This window comes from Manduca sexta, chromosome 20 (assembly GCF_014839805.1).
Source record: "Manduca sexta isolate Smith_Timp_Sample1 chromosome 20, JHU_Msex_v1.0, whole genome shotgun sequence".
Lineage (NCBI taxonomy): Eukaryota > Metazoa > Arthropoda > Insecta > Lepidoptera > Sphingidae > Manduca > Manduca sexta.
Window position 1 is genome coordinate 11,096,571 of NC_051134.1, and position 19,076 is coordinate 11,115,646.

At 33.9% G+C, this 19,076-nt stretch overlaps 1 protein-coding gene across 2 annotated transcripts in view; it reads right to left on the reverse strand.

The window, feature by feature from the left end:
• Positions 1–200: 200 nt before the first annotated feature.
• LOC115440696 (tachykinin-like peptides receptor 99D) overlaps positions 201–19,076 on the reverse strand; it is a 189,632-nt gene continuing 170,756 nt past the window's right edge. Inside the window, exons 3-11 of one of the 2 annotated variants that reach the window (XM_037440686.1) lie at positions 17,419–17,572; positions 14,419–14,593; positions 11,665–11,820; positions 9,645–9,704; positions 6,148–6,298; positions 4,157–4,353; positions 3,808–3,947; positions 3,317–3,392; positions 201–3,021 (exon numbers count right to left, since the gene is read on the reverse strand). In XM_037440686.1, the coding sequence (XP_037296583.1) occupies positions 2,997–3,021; positions 3,317–3,392; positions 3,808–3,947; positions 4,157–4,353; positions 6,148–6,298; positions 9,645–9,704; positions 11,665–11,820; positions 14,419–14,593; positions 17,419–17,572 (1,134 nt within the window). In that variant the 3' untranslated portion in view covers positions 201–2,996. The remainder of the gene's footprint in view (positions 3,022–3,316; positions 3,393–3,807; positions 3,948–4,156; positions 4,354–6,147; positions 6,299–9,644; positions 9,705–11,664; positions 11,821–14,418; positions 14,594–17,418; positions 17,573–19,076) is intronic. The other variant, XM_037440687.1, reaches the window with a different exon arrangement.

The following is a 19,076-nucleotide window of genomic DNA, read 5'->3' on the forward strand; positions in this document are numbered from 1 at the left end:
TTATTTTTAGAGCATTTTCTGTTGGGGCTGGTTAATTTTTTAAACTCTAATGTTTGGTTCACCCTTGCCAAAAATTATCTTTTATTAATCCAACTTCCATTTATTTCGTTTCATTCGTAAACCGATATCATAGATGATAGATGTAAACGATTCTATTTTCTTAATATAAGTAGAATCGCTAGTGAAGTAAAACAACACAAGACTTTTGAACAATTTATTTTAAAATTTTACGATGACTTTAACTATACACATGAAATATTACAAACATTTTAAATAATAACTAAATATCTTTACAACATAATATATAAAAAACAATAATTTTATTTACAATTAAAATCATTACAGTACTTATTTACAAATCTGTTTGTTGAGGTAAGTTTTTTAAAGGATGGATACAAAAATAGCAGTTCGCAACTATAGCACTAAATGCGAAAATATAATAGGTAGGAACAAATACCTACATATTTTTATTTGATTCGGAAATCGGAATTGTACATCTAACATTATTAAAATGCCGTGAAAAATAATTTAAAACTCCATATTATGCATTTTTAATAAATAGAATTGCAATTATATAAAATTAGGTATTTTGAGGGTACATACATTAAATAAGTAGCTCCTTAAAGGATGACATGTATAGCTATGTACTTATAATAATATACATGTGATGTAGGGTCTGGGGGACTCATTTCCGTCTACGGGCGCATATATTCTGTCTTTTTACAACTATGGGCGTTAATAGCCGGTAAGACTGTAAATGTGGATTTTTCGACCTACACGGCTGTTAAAGCTGTCTTTCGATTAGTAGAGCCAAAATTGCAATAAGACGAATACGCCTGTATAGATAGAATAGGGATGCTGACCTTACTAGCTTTCTACAATAATTAAATTATCGCGCTAAATTAACTAGCTATTTACTATATACATGTATAATATACAAATAACAATATAAGGGTTAAGGAGCCCTATTACTTCTACGGGGGCAAATCCGTCTTTTTGCAATTATGGGTGTTGTAAGCGCCACAAAATCCCCTATTTACATAAACCACATATTATGAGAGCTGTCCTTCGATTAGAACGCCCGTAAATTTGCAGAAGACGGTTTTGCCGCCATAGACGGAAAAGGGCCCCTGAGAATGAAGATTTTAAGATAAGTATAAACAATATATAATAAATACACTAAACAAATTACAAAAAAATAAATGAAAAACGTGGAGTATGATAATAAAGATTACATCATAAGAAATGGAAATTGATAAATATTGATTCGGTAATATAAAAAGAGTCTACAATTCATGAACAATAAAAAAAATCTTATTTTACACATGTGACCCCTACAGCTTTCGAGGTAAACAAAGATATATTTGTTTAATACATTTAAAAAAAAAATCTTTGGTATTCGGTTTTATTTATACAATAGATATCTAACATTATAAAACGAACTTATTTAATTGATATTTGAGTTTTAAAATACTTCTTGTAAAATATATAAAAATATAATTTATAACATAAATTTCACGGCGTCTGCGTAGTATTAAAATCAATACAAAAGCGAGATTTATTCGCAAAATATGAGCACTGTGAAAAGTTGAATTCGGATCTATACAGAATATTTAAAAGGCTGTATACTCGCGATTCACTAGCTTTCAGTTTCAATAAAAAAACGTACTGGCCGGATTTGTCTGTACATTTTATAATACGAATCTGAAGTCTTCATATTCAAAAAAAGTTATAAAATATCGGATTTAAAAACGCGAATGAAACATCATCACTATCATAAATCTCATTTATGATGAAATTAATGTTAGTTTAGACATCATGTTCATTTTATCTCTTTTGCAATGAAATGTTTTTGGAGTTATTTATTTTTTCAATTTTGTTGTGGTTGTTGATAAAAAATAAATGTTCTGTGTGATTTAATATTATTTGACTAAGGACTCTATTGGCTACTGCCACAGTTCACTCAAATACTTCCATTACCGCAATATAATACACTTCATTTTCACAGTTTCAACTTAACATTTTTTAGATGGTCTCTAGATATATAGTTTATCGTTTGACAAATTGTTTAGAAGACTAGTTACTACTCACAATACTTGCGTGTGTTCTTGTTCAAGTTACAACTGTATGAACCACTGCAACGTGTTTTTAACGAGTTTTACAACGTTTCGGTTGGCGAAATGGTGTGCTCTGACTATATTCAATTCTGTGACATGTGTCACATGCGATCGCTGTAATTTTTTTATAGTCTACCTGAGCTTGTCGGCTCGTTTCAGAGATACCTATTTTTGAAAACGGAATGATAGACATTTATTGATTAACATCTGTTTCAGTTTTAGGTAGTGTTTTGTACATGCTGAATTTTATGAATTACACATACAAGGGTTTATCATTAATTATGTACATGTAGCCTCAAAGGTACGTGTTTTTGATCTAATTTATTATCTAAAATTAGTTAGAATTATAGCTTAGCTATAAGTAGAAGACTAGAAGCCTTAATTAAGTGTGACCTACTTTATTTATTACAGACATTGTACGCTTTATAATTATTTCATGGAATATGCGCTTAATATTAGTACCAAGAATACAAAACTTTCTCTCGCATATACTTATATTATAAAATTAAGTGTAAATTTCTACAGGGTTCAAATATAAATTATTTTGCCTGCATTGGTTAGGACTTATCGGAACATCGTCTCATAATTAATTAAATATATTATTTACATGATTTTTGCAATAAGTCCGATAAGGTTTACGCGTAAAGGTCTTGCGGCGTTAGTGGCGCGCGAAGTTTCCGCGAGGAGCGCGGGGTGTGCGGGGTGTGCGGCGCGGGCGGGGCGGGCGCGGAGTGCGCGGCGAGCGGCGCGCGCGAGGAGCGTCATATCCACGTGCGCTCCACACCCGCCCGCTGCGCCTCACTGGAAGCGCACTCGCCGAACAGTCCGCCCGTGCCACGCCGCTGTCAGGCCGTGCTCATCACCGTGTTGTTGTAAGTGCTATGCATCGAAATGCGAATCGTGCCTGTAATAATAATGAACAACGTAAAACGATCCACATGTATCGCCTATCGTTTTCCGGTCATTTACGGATCTTGATTTAGAACAAGATTTGGCCAACGGAAGCGCTCAAAGAATTGAAAATAGTTGAGAAATAGAAGCCAGTGGGTGAGGAAGCGAGTACGAAAGGCGATAGAACAGTTGAACGGATATGACGAGTCTAACTACTGGTTTTGTTTTCAAAGCGAATGCGTTTGCGCCACGCCCTTTATAACACCCATTAAATTATTCATGTACTGAATAGAGTCGCATACTCTTACTTGTTTATTTTATTTGCATGAAGCAAGTGGGGAGAGCCTGGCGGGTTTTTCATGAATTTTGTCGTCTTGAACAAACCTATGAAGAAGAAGAGGGCTTGTGTTGAAATACAGATTTAAAATACAACAGTAAAACTAATGTATGGGGCTGAGTGCAAACTGTGGCAGTTTGAAAAGAATGAGTCAGAAATGGTTTCTATACAAAGGAAATAGATGAGACGTAGAAAAAAATGAAATATAAATTAGTAGATGAATTACTTTTAGACTCTAAAGTCAATGAGGTTTTTGGTTTGATTTTAAATTTCTATGGATTCATCGGTCGGTTTCCCGGAAATTCAATTTATATGAATAAGTTATTGGGAGGATATTGTTTAAACAATAAACGCGTTGCTATGTCTACTGTGTCTACGTAATTGTAACTGTAATAAAATCAATTAAAAGCTACAAAATTATAACGAGTTCAAAGATAAGTAGTGTAGATGTTTTTGTCTTACTTGTGCCGTTTTTCCGGCTTGGTGAAAGCGATCGCATTGATCTGTCTAACCGATCTCCACCAAATGCTCGGTGTCTTGTCAGCCCGCTGCCACCCAGCGCTCCGCAACACCAGAAGAACTGCTTGAAACCTCGTCTGAACCTATGCAAAATATATTTATTGAAAACAAAAGTATCCTCTAAATCAAAGCTAACTATTATGTTCCCATGTATGATCATGATGTGATAGTATATAGAGTGAACGGTTTAACAAGCACGACTTTGTAAACAGTAAATCTTCGATCAATAAACTTGCTAAAGATATAACAATCCATTATGAATCGAAATATTTAATTTAAAGTACCGACTTACTTGGAATTCATCCAACAGTAAATGATGGGGTTGTACATGGAGTTGCTCATTGCGAGCCAGTAGATGCCGAGGTAGATCTCCTGGATGTGGGGGTAGTTGACCACGTCGGGGTAGTAGGAGGTGACCACGAAGTATACGTGGAACGGTAACCAGCACACAGCGAAGATCACAACCACTACGATCATCATTTTAACAACCTGCGGACAAACTGTTTGCTTATTTTTGTTTTTTAATAACACTTAAATGCCTTAACTTTTGTGGATCATAATAGAATTATAGAAGATTTTCAATTTATGAATTTTTATTCCTATGAGTTAGGGCTGGCGGTTATTAGCGGCGATAGCTTAGTTTGGTGTGGAACGGACTGCCGAGACGAATGTCCGCAGGTTCAAATCCCAAGGGCACACACCTCTGACTTTTCTAAAATAATGTGTGTATTCTTTGTGAATTTATCGTTTGCTTTAACGGTGAAGGAAAACATCGTGAGGAAACCTGTACATCTGAGGAGTTCTCTATAGGAATTTCGAAGGTGTGTGAAGTCTACCAATCCGCACTAGGCCAGCGTTGTGGACTAAGGCCTAATCCCTCTCAGTAGTAGAGGAGGCCCGTGCTCAGCAGTGGGCAAGTATATAATACAGGGCTGATATTATTATATTATTATTATGAGTTAGGGCTGGGCGACAATAAGCCAGTAATACATTATACAATAAAAACATTGCTTTCTCGTTTATTTCATTTTAGTCATATTATTAAGTGAAAAGGTATATGTACTTTTAGTTTGAACGTTGACCTCTAGTAAGCATGTAGTTGCTCCTATTGACGTTTCCAAAAGTGTTACCTCCGATAAAAACTGGGAAGGAAAATGATCCCAAAGTGCATTTACGTAATAGGACTTTATATAAGTATTGTATATCAATATACTTATAACACTATAATATTCATGTTCTAATGCAGTAGTAATTAATTCTTGCAATTGTCGTGGACAGATACATAATTGTATTCATGACGCTATTGTGCACAATAGGAATATTAATGTGAACATATGGCTAGCTTCATTCTGTGATCAACATTCGAATTTAGATATACTTAAGTCACAATTTCATCTATACATATTATAAAACAAAGTCCCCCTTTCGATCTGTCTGTATTTTATCGATTGTATCGAAATCTACTGAAATTTGGTATGGAGATAGTTTAATACCCTGGAAAGATTATAGGCTACTCATTTCCCACGAAAATATATAGCGGTATTTTTATCCCTTAAAGCCCCTTCACGTGGGCGAAGCCGCGAGAAAAACTTATTAATATTATATTTATGAAATACACTGGAATTAAATGTAAATCTCTGTGAAACTTATATATTTTTGTTGTCATTTTTACAATACAGCTGTAGTTAGCATCACGATTGCCCATAACAATAGCAGCTAGACTATTTTTTGGAGCCACTAATTGCTTCGTTATGAGGTAACATGCTTTGTCTATTACGGAATGGTGACCAATCAGTTTTCAGAGAGTTGGCTTCATTTGCTACCCCTATTTTAAAATATGCCGCATCCTAAGCCGCTGCTGTTCTTAGGCTGCGGTCTATAAAGTGTATTGACAAAGCCAACACTGCGGTAATTACACTAGCTACAATATCCTTCAAACCGTAGGTACACAGCACAACGTCCATACACAACAGTCCTTACACACAGCTAATCAGCGACAAAGGCAGGCATTGTTGTGTATACCTATTCAAAAAGGTTTTCGCATACGAGAAGCCTGTATCTTTTCATACATCATAAATTCAAATAAGTTTTTTATTAAGAGATTTATATATAGCCCATGTGACGTCGACCGTAATATCGTATCGAATTTCCATAGAATAATTGATTCGAAAGAGTTATTTGTATACTAAATTTAGTATTTGAATATACTTTATGATCACCCTAAATCTTTGTTGAAATCTCTGAATTGTTCTCGAATCTTCTCAATTAAACGTTTATTCTTACCCTTCGTTTGCTCTTGACATTGTCGAGCTGTCGCTGTGTGCACTCCCCGATGGACTGCGAGCCCCATAGCTCAACCCCCACCCTGGAGTACGCGTACGTCATAGCCATGATGGGCATGAAATACGTCAGCACCATAAACATCACGTTGTACCTGCAATTGTTTGATGGGTTAAGGACTGCAGATTGGTGAGCGGAAAAAAAAATTAAATAATTTTTATAGGTCCTAAATCAATCATGAATTAGGGTATAATAAGTTTACAGTATGAATAAGTTAGATAAATTGGGATTGTATAATTTTTGGTCGAAAAAAATGTGTAGCCTTTTTTTGATGGTTACCGTGGTTGGTCTTCATGAGGGTCTTTAGCGATAGACGTGATTTATTTTTTTTGGAAAGCCTAATGTCAAATCTGAAAGAATTTATTTTAAATACAATATGGTTTCAAATATAGAAACCTATGTTCTTGTAATTTTAAAACAAATTATAAAAATAAGAATGTCACTACATCGGCCATTATAAATCAAGTAACAATAATTACTGAATTCTTGAATAAAGAATATGAATTTTATGCCTAAAATTTTTAAGCTTACTAACGATGATGAAGCAATGTGCACTCATTCGTTAGTCCATTTTATAAATTCTCAACGATTAGGCAAAAGTTGATAGTTGCAAAGTCAGCCGAGAGTTACTTATGGGCTGCTAAGTTCCACGAAATTCGGATTTATGAATTAAATGACACAGCAGGCTCGGCATCAGCGCAGAACATAGATATTTAAACTTTTTTCATGCATAAATTTCATTACGTTAATGATTTTAATGTTTGTTTTTGTGTACTTTTTTTGTTTATTAAAATGGATTTTTAACTGGGGACTGGCGTGCGCCATTTCATAAATATGTAGACCTATATCTTAATAGATACACAACATTTCGGAGCAAAGAATTATTAATTATTCATCACTCATTAGGTTTTCCGTTTTTACTCTTACGTAGTGTGGATGACTCCATAATTTACTTCGTATGACTGACCATTGACTTTAATATTGTAAGCATGTAACCAAACGACAAAAACGTCCAGCATGGACGTAGAATGAGCCTTTTTTACTTGGCTCGTGTCATGATCCACTCTCATACTAATCACTATAATTCTTTTTCGTTAAAGCTCACTTGAACGTACTTAAATTACTCAGTTTTTATTACATACAAATTCATCAGAACAATATTATAAAACGACTTCAGAAATTCCCTTCAGAGCGGCGTTCTCCCGTTACAAATTAAATAACACTTGTGATCTGTTTGATGATATTGTGATTATATCAACTTGCTTAGTGTAGGAGTTTTCATTAGAAATTCTATTCCTCGGGCGTGTTCTTCAAATTTCTATCACGCTATTGGATTTCATTTAATTATAAAAGTATCTATGATCTCAATTATTTGTCTTTTTAGTATTAGCAGCATGCATTCCAGTGGAATAGTCAAGGTGTTTTGTATGGGTGACCTGATCCGGGCAGAACTTTTAGCGGGGTGGCAAAATGTATAAAAATAGCATATAGAACTAGATTAAATTTTATATATCCATATAATTTGATGTTAAAAACAAAAATGCTAGATAAATTCTAATATGTGATAACATATAATATGTAATAAATTACACAAGTCGACAAAAAAAATTTTTTTTTTGTGTTTCTGTTCTAATGATTGAATTCTGATTCCAAACATCGAAAAACACTCGGATATGCATTTTTAACTCTTAAAGTTTGCTTTTGTCTGATTTATGTTGATAAGTACGTTTTGAAGATTTTAATTGATTCTTATGAGCAATAGGCGCGGTAGCATTTTGATCATATTAATTGCAAATTGTGAATTATGTCTGAACGGCAGTAGTGAGTGTTTACTAGTCTATTACTATTTAAAAAAAATATATTTGAGTTGTAAAAACCGACTTTTATGTCGTACTTGGTTAGAAAATGGCACCAAGAAAGTGTAAACATGATTTTGATTAATTCTGTTTTATTTTCGGTGAATTTATTAAAGTAAGAAGCAAAAAATTTGCTTTGGCAACGATTTTGAAGCATTGCGAAGCCTATGACGCTTATTATAACCTCAAAATACGGAATCAAGATAAGAAAAGGGTGCCTCACGGTGCTTGTGTTAATTTCAAATTGGGAAATATAATGTGAAAGTGAAACCAATAGTAGAACCTAAATATATATTGATGCTACCGTTACATATAAAGTGAGGGCTAATGAAGCAATCTGTGTAAGCTCTAGATCATAATTTTGAAGCTATTGAATATTTAAAGAGATTTTTTCCCAAATTATCTGAAGCTAAAGTTAAAACTGGTATTTTCGTTGGACCACAAATAATGAGCAGCGATGATTTCACAAAATTCCTTATTGCTCATGAAAAATAATCCTGGAAACGTCTGAAAGCAGTAGTCGATTGCTTTTTTGGAAATCACAGAGTCGACAATTATGAAGAGTTCATTGAAACTGTGCTTGAAAGTTTTAAATTGATGGACTGCAGAATGTCCCATAAACTCCATATGCTACGTGCTCACCTGGACAAATTTAAAGATAATATGGGTGCCTATTCAGAGGAGCAGGGAGAACGTTTTTACCAAGATATGATGGACTTTGAACGACATTACCAAGGGCAGTACAACGAGAGTATGATGGGAGATTACATTTGGGGATTAATACGCACACAAACATAAAAGATCCATTAAAAAAAAATCATTTTTGAACATGTTTTTTTGTTATGTTCTATTTGTTGGCTATTATTAGTCATAATTCTTGTATAAAAAAGACTTTGATGTTCAATAAAAACTTTTTTTATCGTAATTTGAAATAAAATTACAGAGAAAGTATAAAAAATTGTATATGTTTTTTGAAACTCAGTAAAACTGCTCTAGTTTCTACAAAAGCAAACTTTGATCGGAACAGTTATTTTTTTATTTATTTGTAACATAGGAGAAACCAAAATTTCACATTCAGGAGCCAGACTCAAAAATCGTGTTGACCGGTGTTATGTTTGCTGGCTATTTGTTTTTTTTTATAATTGAACATTTTTAGATCCCCATACTACTGAACTTTGCAATATGTTTTTTTAAATATTTTTTTCATCTTATTTATATTTACCATTGTGTGTATACATTATATATAGTAAGGGATACAACCTAGACTTGTTATTATTTTATTATATAAAGTTATTAGATGTACTATTTTGGCTGTATCCTGTTTTATGTTTCAGTGGCGAAAGGTGAATTTTTCGAAAGGGAACACGACAAAATATATATACAATATGCATGAATGTTGTCTGCAAATCGTTCTTATGATAATTAGATTCTACATAAAGGAAGGCCGGGAGGAATCGGACTATACGGACCCTCTGCCACTGCAGTGTTAACATAAACTACTGTCGCGAATTTGTGTGGTTAACTAAAATAAAAGCAGACCCAAGTCAAACATTATGTAAATAATATGTACATAAAGTAACTTACACATATTCCATGTGGGACCTCGTAGTTATGCCGTCCGGCCACTCGGAGAAACACACGCGCCTGCGAAATAAAATAAGTGAGGTTAGTAGTTCATATGAAGTTTTAACTGCTACTAATATGTACCAGGCGATACATTTTATGCTGTGGAATTTAATATTTTGTAGTTACTAGTTGTAAATTATCTCAATAAATTATTTATTTAATATTAAATAAAGTGGGTGACACGACTGTTAATCTGAACTTTAGAAACTCAAAAATTGGCGAACTGTTTTCGAGGAAATTTGGTATGAAGATAATTTGAGACTCTGGGAAGGAGTTCGGCTACTTTTTATGGGCTATTTTTTTTTAAATATCTTTTAAAGGGGTGAAGTTACGAGCAAAAGTTAGTTAACTATATTAACCATTATGAATGTGATTGAACTGAAAAAGAACGTTCAGAAATCATAAAATAGAAGAATGAGCTCGCTGATAACAATGTTCTTATAATTTCGTACATCAGTCTCTTGATTATTCTGTCTAATATATATTTTGTTTAACGCAAAAGTCCTTCATTACGTATTATCAAAAGATGGTAAGATAAAAACATTTAATATTACTTTTATTATTATAAAATATGTTAGTTTGTCAAACTAAACACAATAAGGATAAATATTGAACACAACCGTGTTCTAGAAATGTATTGTACAACTGTTATTTTAATTATATTATTAACAAAAATACACTGGTTTATTTCTCTTATAAATTATGTTTCCGTCAACAAACAATTCAAGTATTAATCAGTTTTGATGTTTAAAATTACAAAGTGTTCGCTTACAAAACAAGAAAACTAAATTAAACAAGAAGGAACAATCATCTATTTTACAAGTTTACGCATTAATGGAAATAAAACAAGAAGCGAAATAGGCCCTTAATTTGACGCCTACTTTGTAATGTGGTGTTTATTCCTTGTGCGGTAATAAGTCCCTTATTACGGTTATAAGGTTAAACATTAAACTTTCCGGATAACATGTAACATACGACGTTAAAGTTTTGGGTAAATAATTTGAGTCATTATACCTTAAATATAAGTGTCATTTTGCTGGAACTTTGAAATAAATCCAATGGGTCTGGTCGTAGGTCGTATGCGAGGTGTCGTTTGGGTAGGCAATGTCTTTCCTTATACGAACTTGACAAAGTGACCACACTGTGCCTGATGGTTAGCAGAGGTGGGTCCAATAGATTGTCGAATGACGAGAGATATATAGCTCTCTATAGTTGACACAATTACACCGGCCTGTTGGAACTGGATATATACAGGCTGATCCCAGAATGGAGGTACCAATAGAATGCCCAATGACGAGAGATGATTAGCCCTCGGCAGTCGACACAATTATGTCGGCCTCTAGGAACCCGATATATACAAGCTGATTCCGGAATGCGATACACTTACGTAGGCCACTATGGGTGGTTTTAAATTATATCCTACCACCAGCAATTTACCGCTTTATATTTCCACAGAAAAATGTCAAATATTTTTAAAATAGAAGTGCATTGGGAACCAATTGCAGATGTTATATCCTCTGGTCGCAGAAACACAAAACCCACATAATTTGAAATAGTTTTGTAGAGTTTTAAGGTTTAATAAAAATAGTTATGATAGGAAGCGGGCCATCATTGGTCATACAACCCTAAAATCAATTGGACTTGCACGTAATTGTTGGCTACTGTAAAATAAACCTTATTTTAATCGTAGGAATAAACACTTTATCGCTACCACCACACGCCCCATGTTGACACTGGGGAATATAGCTTCGTCCGTGTGAGCATTGGATCGGGTCCCTAACACTATATTGTACACACCGGCATACCGAGCAAATTCCCGCGGTGGCCTTCATCTGAAGTTTACTCCATGTAAATTATATCAAATTGTAAGAAAAATATACAAATATACGATTTGTTCAGTCGTATAAAAACTAAAACTCCGATACATTTGAAGACGAGTCCTAAATTCTTTTCTAAAACTTTAAGTGTAATTTCTTACCTGACGTTTCCATCTGGCAAGAAATCGGTTTCGGTGGTGAAGTATATCAGGTTGGGGCTGCTGATGATGGAGCTCCAAGCCCAGATGGCTGCTGTGATGCCCAAGGTTGCTCTCTTCCCAAGCCGAGGTCGTAGCGGACTCATGATGGCTACATACCTGTAGAAAAGCATATAAGTAATTTAATAACCTCAATCAAACTATAGAAGCAGTAACTAGTAGTGTAAAAGGAGGTCTTTGCAATAATTATTGATAAAAACATAGCTTACGTTCCTCAAAAATAACACTAGTTTCGTATTTATATAGCTAAGAAATACATGAATATATTACGGTTATCTGCATAAACTTGATGCTTTTATACAGGGCCATTTTGACGTTGCGTTACTGAATGAAACCACATACTTATCTACCTGAAAATAACACTTAACAATAAGTAACTTATTGCTATAGATGTTAAATAAAAAAGTGTCAGTTTCGAACAAAATAAATATTAATATAAAGTAATTTTAATTTTACGCGCCCTAATGCCCACAACTACTACTCTAAGATAATTTCTCGCAGCATCAGCATCATATTTTCAGTCAAAAATACATACACACACACGCCATATTCGCATTAAATAAAAAAAATGATCAAAAAATTTGAAAACTAAAACCAGGATTTATGGTGAAAATATTCGTTATTAATGGATAAGTTTTGGCACAATGTCAGCAAAGGTGAAGACGAGTATTTAGTAACGCAATGTCAAAATGACGCTGTATAACAATATGATACAACCATCCTAGGAACTTTTAATGGGTTTAGTCAAGTGTATTTAATAGAAGGGATATAATTAAGAAAAGACTTCTTTCTAGACAACTAAAGAAAAGCAAACAGACGCGGCGGATAATTTCTTCTCCGAAAAAATCATCTTTATGAATACTAAATTACAAATTAATTGGGTTTATTTAAGAAAACGCAAAAGTTATTTACCGCTCCGCTTAATGACCGTTTTAATTTTCCTTAATTGAAAAAAGACGATAAAATGTAAAAGAAAGGATATTTTGTAAAATTTTACAAGCAAAGAAATTTGATTAAATCTCTACAGCTCGCTTGCAGGAATATAATATCACGAAATTCTATGTCAATAAACTTTTTTATGGTTATATAAATATTGTTTGAAAGTACTTAATCTTGATTTAAGGACGTGTATTATAACTTTTTTCATTACTTTCGTAGAGACAATGTTTAAGTTATACTTTAAGGTAATTCTCTCACTAATTAATTATTTTTTACGTTACACTAATGTAAAATGAACAGGTGGCTAGACTTTTTTTAACTGTTGAAGGACACTACCTTCATAGTTACCTTCATTGTGAAATTGACATAATATTTACACCTAAATATCATAAGTGTTTATGAATTATTGCAGACCCACATGTTCAATAACTTAAAATGTTTTTGTTGCGACCTAATAAGATAACGTAAATATTATTATAATTCGGTAATCGTATTAAAAGATAATTACTACTCAAAGATAAGCAATCCCATAATATAAACACGCAAAATTTGTGTTCAATGTAGAAAGCAAATTCCGCCCAAAATTCCAAAAACTCATTGATAAAACTGAATATATGAAAATTTTAATACGAGTACGACCAAATGACCACTTGATCTGATGGTAAGCGGACTGGAGTCCAGATAGTGTTAACTAACAAGAGATAAAAATAAACACTAGACAAGAGATAACTCAGGAACAGATTGTCACAGATGGAGCTACAAACGCCTATCATGTTATGATGAAAGTAATAAATATGTATCGATGCAGATATAAACTATAAGACGAAGCTAATATAGAGTTTTCCATAGAGATTGCTCACAGGGACCACATTTCTAATTAAGCCATCCAATCCGCATGCATTATACATGATTTAGTCAATATATGTGGTAATGCTTACTATATACGATTTTGGTTTACGCATTTAGTAATAAGAGAATAATTACGTTATTATAATAGTCGTAATTAGCCCCATTAATAAACTTTATGAAACAATGTTTTAGTTTCTTACCTTTTTTTACTTAATTCTTAGAATTTAATTTGATTATACTTGAGACTAAACAGTGATTAGGTTAATTAGAGAATATTTTTTAAAAGAATTTATAAGGCTCTATATTAACTATTAAAATGTGTAGAACTTTTAGAATCGTCGAAATTCGGATCGCATAATATTTTAATTAATTCTCTAAGGAACACTCAAATTGGAATTATAATAATGACACATTTACATATTTGGTTGTCTCTTTACATATTTTAATAAACCATAAATTGGCGTATAAATAGATTATTTTATTGGTTTTTTACACTTTCGTATCCGAAATGGTACTAATAATATTATATTTTGCAATTGAATTTCTGTAACATAATTCGTCATTGATAGGCAAAAACATTCAACTGAATATAGATTCATTATTCTAGAACTCTGTTCATTTAGGTACTGTTTCGATTGAAGCAATTTTGGGAACCTCAAAAACCGTGCTAGAAGCAATCTTGTGAGAAACATAGATTTATTGATTGAAACAAAATTATATAACATATTTATCACGACTTTTTATTCGCGGTCACGGTTTGACCACGAATACTGCAGTCTTCGAATCGTCGGGGGAAACGTATAATACAATTACAATTACACCACGACAAAATCCGTAAAATAGATTGATTTTTATATCAAATGTTCGCTTAAACATAAGAAATCATTATAGATTTATTGTATCACTCACCTATCAACACTGATGGCGAGCAATGTGAAAACAGACGCTGATATACTAAGCACTGCGATGAATTGGCAAAACTTGCAATAGAAATGTCCGAACGGCCAGTCCGAGTTTAACATGTAGGTGAAGTTAAACGTCACGTTGAGAGTCGACACCATCGCGTCCGCCACCGACAGGTTCACTGCAAGAAAAATAATGTTATTCTCAAAACAATAAAAAAATATCTCTAAGGCCCGTATTCACAAACGTTACTTAGCTAAGTACGAAGCAGTGTTGTGATAGTAAGTCTGTTTTTCAGTGACTGCGGCATGACAGCTTTTGCAGTTCATAGGCATACGAGCGCTGTGATTGGCTAATATTTACATACAACATTACTTCAGTTGGATGTCAGATAAACAATGCTAAACAAAACTAAAGGAAACTATGAAATTAGCCGATACTATGTGTTCCGGCGCACGGAGTGTCCCCATAGTATTGTTTATGAATACGGGTTGGTACTTTCCTTAAGATTGTATTTAAATAACTTCTGAAACAAATAATTTCGATGAATTTTTTAAAATTTTGCTTTCCTAAAAAAATTGTTTTATTACACCTCATCAGTTCATATACATCGACATGAATAAATTGCAAGAAAATTTATAGAGTAGGTATCGTTAGATATTGTCAGGAATGCTCGCTATGTCAGGGTACATAAAATATGCGCAATATTCTGTGCAGTTAAAGCGTCTGTTGGTTTTTAATCGTCTGGACATTTTAAAATGCAGGGACAATAAACCGAAATATTCTGTCTAAAGCATGCCGAGATATTTGAAATTCTTGTATATTTTAGAAAATTTCTTAGTATTCAGTACGCCATATTGAGTTTGATCAAAGAACATGGTTTATATCAAGATAGCTGGATATAATAAATATCAGAATGTAACACCAACCCTAAATTATATATTGTCCACTGCTGAGCATAATCCTCCTCTACCATTAAGAAGGTTTAGGCCTGAGACTACCACGCTGGTCTAGAGCCACCGACTTCACATATCTTTGCAATTCTTATGGAGAATTCTCAGGTATATAGGTTCCCTTATGATGTTTTCTTTCACGGATATTCCACTAAATAATTAGCAATAATAATGTCTTACACTAACCATTGTCAAACAGAGATTATTTGCTAATTCTACCACTATTTACTTTAACTATTTACTTTAGAATTATATATCAAGAGGTAAATATTTACTTCTCTGTATTCAAACAATATTACAAGCGAAGATAACAACCTCCATTTATAAATAATGAAAATTAGCTTTATTTTTTTACAGGAGACTTCTTAGAATTGTCATTTTAAATTAATAATAATATAATGTCAGCCCTGTATTCTATACTGTCCCATTGTTGGGCACGGACCTCTTCTACTACTGAGAGGGATTAGACCTTAGTCCACCACGCCGGCCCAGTGCGGATTGGGAGACTTCACACACCCTCCATAACTCCTATAGAGAATTTCTCAGGTATGCAGGTTTCCTCACGATGTTTTCCTTCACCATTATAGCAAGTGATAATTCACAAAGAATATACACATAATTTTTTAGAAAAGTCAGAGGTGTGTGCCCTTGGGATTTGAACCTGCGGACGTTCGTCTCGGCAGTCCGTTCCACCACCAACTAGGCTATCGCCGCTTGATAAATTACTGGTAATATTTTGTTTCAAGTCACTCTCACTACTTTACGAAGTATATTTAAGTGTTTTATAAAGCCACGGTACTCGCTGGATGTTTAAACCTTGTGTAAGTTTGTCATCTTGAGCTTTCGATTTTATTGACTCTAAGGTGAGAATCAGTTGGTATAAATACTTTTTTATCCGACAATTAAACCTATTGTTACTTATATTATTATACCTATTGTAAACTATTGTAATATATTGTACTTACACCTACACAATGAAGTTATACACTTGCGACAATACAGTATATTTACAAAAGAAACATTTACAATAAACACGACAGTACAGTGGCGTAGGCTTTATATAACCAGATTTCTACCAGCTTCCCTTCATGTAGAATTTATATATTTACCCCCATATTCATAGACGTTTGTTTTATCTAAGGACGGAGTAATGCTGTGATAACAAGTCTGTTTCTCAGTGCCGTTGGGTACGTTGCGTTAGACATAGGGCCGTTGTGATTGGCTAATATTGAGATACAACAATGTTAACCAATCACAACGGCCCTATGTCTACGCACTGCGAATGCTGCCATGACGTCAACACTGAAAAACAGACTTGTTATCACAGCTTTGCTAATTCTCATAAGAACGATTTGCAGACTGCATTCATGCATATAGTACCTATAATATGTTGAGTCGAGTTCCCTTTCAAAAAATTTCAACCTTCGCCACTGCAACAGTATATTTTAACGTAACAGAATTTTATGCTACGTATCGCTCAGCGTCCTTTCTCGGGTAACAAGATTGTGGTGTGTAAATTGCTTTCTACCCTTTGTGAATATGTTCCTAAACTTTTTTTATTTTGACGAGACGAAGAAGGCACTGGTCTAAATATGGAAAACATCACGACCGCTCATTAACAACACAAGCACCCGAACTTAGAATTACAAAGCCCTGTTCGGAACTACACTGCGCTTAGACATAAATACATATTAATCAATAATCAATAATCTCTCAAGTTTTACCGATAAGGAAATAGATAGTCTTTATCGGGTAAAACTTAAAACATAGATATTGAATATTAGTTAACATGTGTTGGATATTATTCTTTTTCCTATTCTTAGCTACAGCTTCCATATTTTTTAGCTTCTCTTTATGTGAGTTATTTTCTTTGAATATAATATGTTTTAAACTTCTCTGCAAGACTTATGTATGGCATGGGTTAACTTATGGCGAGAACGCCTACAAATTTTATTACGATATTGTGTTTGTTTAATTTGTTGCTCTTGAGATGTTTTTTTTAAATTAAATAATATTCAATTTTATTACTAATTATAACTAATTTATACTATACCTAAGAAATAATTGGTGACGCTCCTCATCCGTTTGTTGGCCAGCACTATCCAAATGACGACCAGGTTGCCGACGGTGGCGACCACCACCATGCCCGCGAAGAGTACCGTCCACAACACCTGCCGCCACCACGGCAGGATGAACGATTGGTACACCTGGACAAAAGAATTAGATAAACATGTTATATATCAAAAAAAAAATTCTGGACTTGTACAGTAGTGTACCTATCAAGGGCACTTCATAAATGGTGTGGCGATAAAGTATCGACTGACGAGAGACGACGATCATTGGCTAAAAATAAGTATCCGTAACAAAATTAACAAGTACCTACTTACAAATATTTTTTTTTGGCTTTATATAATTGTATCGAGAAGTAGGTACATATTACACAAAATACTTGTGACGACGAAAACTAATTTTGAAAAAGTCTTTATAAGAATAAATGTACACATATTACGCCTTTATCGCCAAAGGGGTAGACATAGGTGCAACCAAAGCCCCCACTTTTCGCCAAGTGTGTTCCGTCCCATGATGTGATAGGGGGCGAGCCTATTGCCATGTCGGACATGGATTCCAGACTCCGGGCTGATATTGAATAGAAAAATCCAATACCACTTTGCCCGATCTGGGATTCGAACCCAGTACCTCAGAGCGTACCCCGCAAGCCATACAAGTACATCATCGAACCAGTCGAGATTTACAAAAATAAATCCCGTTTAATGAGAAAGTTAATATGATCCCGACACACGCGGCAGTCTAAATTGCTTCCTTTATGTTGGCTTTCAAAAAAAAGAAAGATAGGGAAAAAGGTTTCCGCAAATAACATCTAATTATAAAAAGTGCTACGCTTTAAAAATGTAACATTAAGTAAGTTTTTTTGTTATATTTATGACAAGGTACCTAGTTCTGTAACAAATTGTGTAAAAAATATATAAAGCAGTCTGAATGCAGGGGAAATCAACATCGAAATGTTATTTCTGTATAATTTTGTTTCCTTTGCTTCTTTCGGAAGCGTAACAGCTGATGTCACAGAACCTTTTTTGCATCATGTATTTTTAAAGGCTAAATTATTGGTAAACCCTTAATTTGGATGTCGTTTTAGTTCTTACGTAAAAATATTATGTTCCGTAAATATGTGTATTTATTTACGTATTTACGAAACACACTATAAATGTCATAATATAATTATTTTTCAGTTATTAAAAGTTGTATTTATAATCTCAACAACTATTTACTCAGCTTTAGGATTCTGCAACAATTGTAACACCCTGCTTTCTCTGTTCATTGTGGCGCCAAAATATCTGTCAAACTTGATAGTTATGTCACAGTCTTAAAATCTCAAAACCTGAGCCCAAAACGCACAGATATTTCGTATCTACTATTATTACTCGACATTGGCAAAATCACTGATAAATAAACTGTGGCAGCCATAATATAAAAGAAGAAGAAACTTGTGGGATCTACCCACATAACCACATATCGCTGTTAAGCATGCGAACTGGCTACAGTGGGTGCAATCTCACACCGCGTACATGGAGCGCAAAATGTCTGTCCAATCGAACAAACCAAGACGGTACGTGGCGTGCTCACCGGCATCGGACCTGAGGTGCAATCAGCCATCGGCGCGCTGAGGCGCACATATTTATAGTGTGCGAGCGG